This window comes from Paramormyrops kingsleyae, chromosome 6, assembly GCF_048594095.1.
Source record: "Paramormyrops kingsleyae isolate MSU_618 chromosome 6, PKINGS_0.4, whole genome shotgun sequence".
NCBI classification, from domain to species: domain Eukaryota; kingdom Metazoa; phylum Chordata; class Actinopteri; order Osteoglossiformes; family Mormyridae; genus Paramormyrops; species Paramormyrops kingsleyae.
Genome location: NC_132802.1, coordinates 8,489,406 through 8,497,302, shown reverse-complemented (window position 1 = coordinate 8,497,302; position 7,897 = coordinate 8,489,406). Strand labels below are relative to the sequence as shown.

The window sequence follows — 7,897 nt, the reverse complement described above, 5'->3', positions numbered from 1 at the left end:
TATTATGGTCTGCCAGCTAAGTTCAGATGATACCAGATATCTAAACAAACTCATTAGGAAGCTCAGCTCCATCATAGAAATGACCTTTGACCCTCTGGAAGCAATTTCGGCAAACAGGACTGGAGAACATAATAAACAATTCTGCCCACTGCTTCCACGGGGTGCCATCCTGGAGGACCTTCAGACACCAGCTCTGTCCCTCACGGCGTGCCAGGAAGCCAAAGCTACCTTTGGTGCCTGAACCAAAGCCTCCAACCCAACAGGCTACAAGAATGAGGATGGAAAAAGACATTCAAAAATAAAAAATCAGTAAGTATTCCAGAAATGTTTTGTACTTCAATTTTAAGTGTAATGATTGATAGTGCAAATGATTAAAATCAAATCATTTTAGTGAATCAAGTCAATTCAATGATCTAAAATAATTTTACCCCCTATTTTGAAAGATACTAACAGGCAACAATGTGTATGTAATGTTTTAGTTCATCTCAACAGAATGAAACACTGTGGGGGGGGGGGGGGGGGAGCTGGCTGGAAGTGAGTGGAAATGACTAAGAGAGATGAGGAATTCAAAACATTTCTGATCGCTATCCAGTGGCTGTTTACAGTGCAGTCTGTCCGTGACATCAGAGGCCGGCCTTTATAAACGTCAGTGGAAACACCAGCAGGAACAGCGGCAGCAGCGAACTCTGGGAGGACGGAAGAGCTACTCGTCGGCCAGCCGGAGGGGGGACGCGATGCAGCGGCACGCTGTGCCATCCTGGATTCTGCTCTTCTGCGCACTCTCACAGGTGAGCCTGAAAATCTGCTTTGCGGGTTACAGCCAGCAGGGGGAGGTGTGGTTAAGGAACCAGACAGATTAGGAACAAGTTAGAATCCCAGACATTATCTTCAGTAGGGATTTATCCTAGATGGCGTCTAACATTAAAGTACAAAAATTGACATGAATAATAAAATGTATTAGAAGTTCCCTAAGTAAATGTGGGATGATAATGCAATATTAATAACATCACAATACTAATACTACATATTGCTAAATGTAACAATAACGATGTGATGTATAGTGTTTTCATAGTTCTCTATGAACTATAGGTTAGTTTACTGCTAAGCTATTAACATTCCTAAGCCTATCCCAGGCACATCTCACTGCCAGAGTCCACGAATGACACATTTTATCCATGTTAAGTCATTTTCTTGGCAATTTATTGCAGGGACATTAAAATTGTGGCAGCTTGAATCAGCAACAGTTACTGTCCAACAATAATATCGCTCATAGATGACTCTAGTAGTTGGGCTTATCAATGGTGACCGTAGCAGAAGTATGGATCAATGACATTTTTATGTGTTTTGATGTTTGAGCAAATGAGGGACACAGTGTTCAATCTGTCAACCCCCCTTACCAGAAAAAAAAACAAAAGGCTTGGCAAGTGATCTGATCTCCCAAAATGAATAGCAATAGTTCAGCTCGACAATTTTTGTGTGCAGGTTTGGCTCGAGTACTCCAAAATAACTGGAAACAGGTTTAGTCTGTAAATAAGATTCCAAGGATGTGGGTCTCAGGTCTTGTAACATTCTCATGCTGTGATTGTATTCAATGTCTATAAAACATCTGAGCACAAATAGACCGTAAAATGTGTTGCCGACACAAGATATTTGTCAAAGTATTTGATTAGTGTACCGGATGAGCATAGTGTCAGTTTTGGAAATGGAATCCTCTAGTTCCCTTCAAATAGCCAATCACCAAGCTGCCTAAGATGGTCTGTGAGCCAATGAGGGGTGAGGTGCTGACTTTGTCACCTCTGTGTCAGGTATGCTGCCAAATGTGTGGAGGCCCTTGCTACTGTCCCAGGTCTCCGCCCCATTGCCCTGCCGGTGTCCCCCTGGTCCTGGACGGCTGCCGCTGCTGCCGGGTCTGTGCCAGGCAGCAAGGCCAGACGTGTGACGACAAATTCCTGTGCGATGCCCAACGGGGACTGCAGTGTGACTACAGTGCTAGCTTTCCAGGCGGTCCAGGAGAGTGTGTCAGTGAGTACCTGCGGGATCTCGAGTGTCCCATGCCAGAGCCAAGATCCAAAAAGGAGATGGCATCCTTACCCGGTGCTCCACCAGGTTGACACGCCAAGTAGAGTCTGGGAAGAATGTGGCCTTTACAGCATCTTGAGCTGTGCAAACATCACAATTTTTGTATCCATGGCAAGTGTTGACATATTTCTCCTAAAGCCCTTCTGGCAAGGTGATTGATGACAGAGCCAATGCCGACATCGCTGTAAAAACCAGGCTTCCCGAAGTGTCACATGACTTCTGGTGTAGCTAGCGAGCAGAGCATCATCTCCCGGTGCTTCCATCTTCCCCTGTGGACCGCAGGTCAGGAGGAATTGGGCTGTGAGCTCAATGGAGAGACGTACCAGGAGGGCCAGGTGTTCCAGCCGTCATGTGGCCTGCAGTGCCGCTGTGCCGGGGGGGGTGTGACCTGTGTGCCCCTGTGCAGTGACGAAGTGCAGCTGCCCAGTGCAGACTGCCCACATCCCCAGCACATCCAGCTGCCAGGGAAGTGCTGTAAGGAATGGGTCTGTGAGAACAGGGACAACAGCGTCCTCCAGAAGACCCTGCCAGGTACGCCAGCTCCATCCACACCCTCACATCATGCTAATCACAAGAGCTTTGTTTCATTTGTCCTTTCAAATTTTTGTTAACTATACTATATGAACATAAGTACTGGAACACCAAGCCATTACAGTCACCTGCAGGGACTTTCCCATCCCATTCTAAATCCACAGGCATCAATATGTAGTTGCCCCCCCTCCCACTTTGCATTTATAACAGCTGCCACTCTCCTGAGAAAACTTTCCATAAGATTTTGGAGTGTGTCTGTGGGAATTTTTGCCCATTCACCCAGAAGAGCATTTCTGGCTCGCAATCTCTATTCTAGTTCATTTCAAAGGTGTTTGACGGGGTTGAGGTCAGGGCTTTGTGTGGACCAGTCAAGTTCTTCCTCACCAAACTCACCCAACCATGTCTCTATGGACCTTGCTGGAACAGAAAATGACCTTCCCCAAGCTGTTACCACAAAGCTGGGAGCATAGAATTCTCCAATGTCCAAGTCTGAAGCATTAAGCATTCCCTTCACTGGAACAAAGGGGTCTAGCCCAGTCCCTGACAAACACCCCCATACCAAAATCCCTTGTCCACCAAACTTTACAGTTGGCACAATGCAATCAGGCAAGTAACGTTCTCCTGGCATCTGCCAAACCCAGACTCAACCATCAGACTGGCAAACAGAGAAGCATGATTTGTCACTCCACAAAATAGGAGTCCAGTGGCAGTGTGCTTTGCACCACTCCATCCAACGCTTGACATTGTGCTTGGGGATGTGAGGCTTGCATGCAGCTGCTCGGCCATGGAAGCCCATTCCATGAAGATCCCAGGGCACAGGCACAGTTCCTGTGCTGTAGTTAATGCCAGAGGAAGTTTGCAGTCAACAGAATTAGAATTAGGTGATCAGCGGTCATTGTTAACACACCACACCACAGCACACAGTGCACAACAACAAAATGTGTCCTCTACATTTAACCCATATGTGACTTTTGTGACATAGCAGGGGGCAGCTAATTCAGCACCCGGGGAGCAGTGCTTGGGGGCGGAACCTTGCTCAGGGTACCTCAGTGGTGCCTTGCTGGTTGGGGATTCGAACCTGCAATCTTTCGATTACAAGTGCGCATCCCTAACCATCAAGCACCAGGGCATTGGTGCCTTTTACACATTATGCGCCTCCTCACTCTGCAAGTTTCTGTTGTTCCTAAACGTTTCCACTTTGCAATAGTTCCACTTATAGTTGACTGTGGAATATCTGGCAAGGAAGAAATTTCATGAACTGACCAGGAAGGTAGCATCCTATGACAGTAACACACTTGAATTCAATGAGCTCCATTGTTTCACAAATGTTTGTAAAACTGACTGTATGGCTAGGTGAGTTTTATACACCTGTGGCAATGGGTCTGATGTTTACTTACTATAATGAAAAGGAAAAAAAAAAACCTCCTTACAGTGGCTGTAAGAAAACATCTGACAGAGGAAAGCCTTGGGAACATCTCACCACAGAGCTTCATGATTTCCATGAGTCAGGAGACGAGTCATGAATGTCTGGCCGAAGACTCAAAGATCAAGGACTCACAAATAGGCCTGATGAGCAGCTTCAAAATCTGCTGCCTTAAAAAAATGACACTGGGTGTCAAACGATGCTGCCCATCACATTTCGGTCAAACTGAACATCCTGCAGAGATGTTTACTTTAAGCAGGGTGGCTCTGCTTATTTGAGGCAGGAGCAAGGCCAAGGAAACGCTGACTCTTTAAAGCTTTGAATTGGGGCCCAAATAATTCCTAGAGTTAGTGTTACTTTTCAGTGAGAAATTGATCAAGGTGATTCTGCAAGAGAAAAGAAAAACAATCTGATGAAGCTTCATCAGTTCTAGTTATATTAAAATGTACAGTTATGGAAGGGAGAAAACAGGAAATACACAGGCAACAGGAATACACCTGTGTTAATGCTTGCTTTGTAACAATACTTAATGATGATTTAACTAATGACCACATCCAAAATAACAGAACTGCTTAAAACTGAAATATATATTTTAGTAAAAAAACTTCTCATAAAATGCACAATGGCTGACTCTGAAAGTCAAGAATATTATTCCCTTCATGTTCATTGCTCTGATTTGAGCTGATCTTGCATTCCAACACTTTCTTTAAAATGTTTTGCATAACGCTTGAGATAATGGGCTGGGAATCTTGTACTTCCCAGACAGACAGCGGCTCCAAGGGTTACTGAGAACCAGGCATTCTTATATCTGATGAAAATGGATGTTTTTGGAAAGGAGCTTGTTGCAGTCGAAACATGAGTAGTTTTTATTTAGCCTACAGGCTAAATGGCACAAGGATGGACGTCTCCAGTCAGAGCCGGATCCCTATTTCCAACTGCATCGAGCAGAGCACAGCGTGGAGCCCCTGCTCCCAAACCTGCGGCCCAGGAATATCCACCCGTGTTTCCAACCAGAACCGGGCTTGTCGTTTGGAGCTGCGTAGTCGGCTGTGCCAGCTGCGACCCTGCCAGGGGGCTCCCCTCAGGGTCTCTAAGGTGGGTGCCCCCCCAGTTCCCTTGGCCTCCATTGCCTACCATTCCCTATTTGGTCCTTTGGTCACATGCAGTCTGTACCACAAAAGAAGTTTAATAGTGGAGACTGATAACAATTAAATTTATTCTCTTTTCAGTTTTATATGAAATGTAGTAGAATGACGCATTGGAAAAACATTTTTTCCCTTTCAAAGTAAAGTTGTACTACTTTGCTAAACAACAGTGGTCTTTGGGGGAATCTAGGTCATGCGGGAAGATGATTGAATGCCTTTGAACAACTGACTCTGTTCCACAATTGTCCCTGGTCAATTGTCCCTGGAATTTGTTAAAGGTAAACCTCTTATGCTGGTCAGGGTTGCTAGGGTCTCTGGAGCCTATCCTGTACAGAACAGGTGACGAGGCTGGAGTACACTCTGGATAGGATGGTGGCTAACAACTAAAAGCTTGGACTTTGCCTATTTATTTTTGCTCGCATTCACATGAAAGTGAAGTGGTCGAAAAAAAAAAAACAGTCACAGAGAACAACTTTTTTCACAGCAGAAAGAACAAATAATTATTGTAAATGGTTCACAATAGTGGCTAAGTTTTGGAAAGCTGGCCAGGTCACAGAGATGTCATCAGGGGAACCCCGCGTTAATGAAAGCACTAGAATCGAATTCTAATGGTGAAACCGAAACCGTGTTCCAAATGTTCACATCCGGAAAATGGAACCATGATATCCACCTGACCCCGACCTAAAGTTAGGGCAAGCCGTATGTTTTGTAAACATTACACATTGTACCTTCTAACTGCATGTGTCATGTGACTATTTACTATGCAGTAAAAGCTAGGCTAGTTTCATTAACTCAAGATGGATAATAAGCCGGAGACCACATAGCCCCCCCCCCCCCCCAGGCACCTGTTGACTTACTCCAACTGAGTGAGTTTTGGTTCCCAGTACTGTAACATATGATGAGGAAGCCTGAGTTTAGGTCACTGGTAGTCTCATCTCCGAAACACCAACAAAAAGAAGTAGACTGAGGGGGTTTGGGAAATCTGCTCGTCAATTTGGAAAACAGTCTTGACTTTAATTGGCTTGAGCATTGCAACACAGGTTTCAATGCAGTGTGTTCTGCATGTTCCAGCAGCCGAAGCGCTGTGAGCCCAGCTACAGGTCTGCGCAGCTGGTACGGCTAGAGTACCTGGGCTGTCACAGCGTACGACTCTACCTCCCCCGGTACTGTGGGATCTGCTCCGATGGTCGCTGCTGCACTCCGAACCGCACCCGCACAGTCTGGGTGATGTTCCGCTGCCCGCGAGGTCGCCTGCTGAGCCATCCCGTCATGGCCATCGACTCCTGTTCCTGTCACTACCACTGTCCCCAGCTGCTCAACACTGCCCCCAGGAGGCCTGAGCCTATCCGCACCATATTCCAGTTATTCCAGTTATAAGTGCCCATATTCATCTCTTTTCCATATTTTAATCCCACTACATGCCTACATACCCTTATCTGCTATCCATGTCCTTGGAAGTAACTTCCCTTGTAATGTTCCAGCAGGACTGGACTGGGATTAAAAATCAGCCCTGTTGCTTTTGCCCATACAGGCCTATACCTACCTACACATGCACTTTAGAGCAATATTTCTAAAGCAAAAAATTTAAATGTACCTGAAATTAAATAGAAAACCTAAATAGAACTTATCACCTAAATAGATACGCCAAATAGAACTTGTGTTGTAGAATTTGTTGGTCTGAGGAGCAGATTTTGGTGGCCCATAACCCCATTGACCCATCAGGAAAATGCCCAGTATGCCAGATGGCCAGCCCAGTCCTGTACTATGGGCTAATCATATATCACTGAATCCCTGGCCATAACTTCTGCCACTGAGATCCCAAAAATGCTACATAATTGCTAATCTACAGAAAAGGATGTATGGAATCTAGTATCCAATGTGTAAATGAGCCTTTCCACTGGTTTAGCCTTCAGATGAAAAAGAAAAGCATGTCACTAACTTACCATACCACGAATTGCCATTGTAAATCATGGGCTCCTAATCTTTTCCTTCATGGGGGTTCGTCTGAACTGCACCTAGTCTGGTCACTCACCTAGGACCAATTTGCCTTGGGAGTCCTTGCCAGGGGCATTTCCCCTGCCCCCCCCTCCCCCCCCAACACCACAATAAGGTGGCGATTCATCGAGGGACACCCATCCATGCATGCATTTGAAGTAACAGCTGCCCTTTTAGGTCTATTATCCAAAACTACCTTGTCTGACTGTAAGTTTCAGTCTTTGATACTGTTTTTCACTGTTTTGAAAAGTTTTAAAGTTATGATATCTTATGTTTTGCATCTGAAATTGAACTGAACAGATGTGGAACATTCATTAAAATAGGAATCACTAAAACATTCACTGAAATAATACATAAAATAAAATAGAAATAAAATAGGAATCGCTGTAATTGCTGAAATAATACAGCCACCTTGTACATTAAAGAAATATACCCGATCAAAGTTGTTTCTCAATGACAAAAATGACAATGTCTCTAAATGACTTGCTCCTGTTATATGAATGTTTAGTACTTTTCATGTTTTCTACCCCTTGTGTAATAAAAGTATGCACATTTTACTTTTGCGTGGATTGTGGTTGTGCTTTTGTGAGCCGAGACATTTTTCCCTGTTGATATATCTCTATCAATCATAATTTAAATCTCTGAATTTACATTTCTAATATTATGTGAAATTACTTCCCACCGACCAATCTTCTGTACCCACCCATCCCGTAGGGCAGGGGTG

The 7,897-nt window shown here is 44.8% G+C and overlaps 1 protein-coding gene across 2 annotated transcripts; it reads left to right on the top strand.

Annotated features, from left to right (window-relative positions):
• The first annotated feature begins 656 nt into the window (after positions 1 to 656).
• ccn5 (cellular communication network factor 5) lies at positions 657 to 7,730 on the top strand. Of its 2 annotated transcripts, none has more exons than XM_023834899.2 (5): positions 657 to 788; positions 1,806 to 2,022; positions 2,362 to 2,610; positions 4,908 to 5,128; positions 6,253 to 7,730. In XM_023834899.2, the coding sequence occupies exons 1-5, from the start codon at positions 735 to 737 to the stop codon at positions 6,553 to 6,555; spliced, it is 1,044 nt and encodes a 347-aa protein (XP_023690667.2). In that variant the 5' UTR covers positions 657 to 734; the 3' UTR covers positions 6,556 to 7,730. The 2 variants fall into 2 exon arrangements, with proteins under 2 accessions (XP_023690667.2, XP_023690666.2); XM_023834898.2 differs by having other exon boundaries at positions 6,250 to 7,730.
• The last annotated feature ends 167 nt before the right edge of the window (positions 7,731 to 7,897 follow it).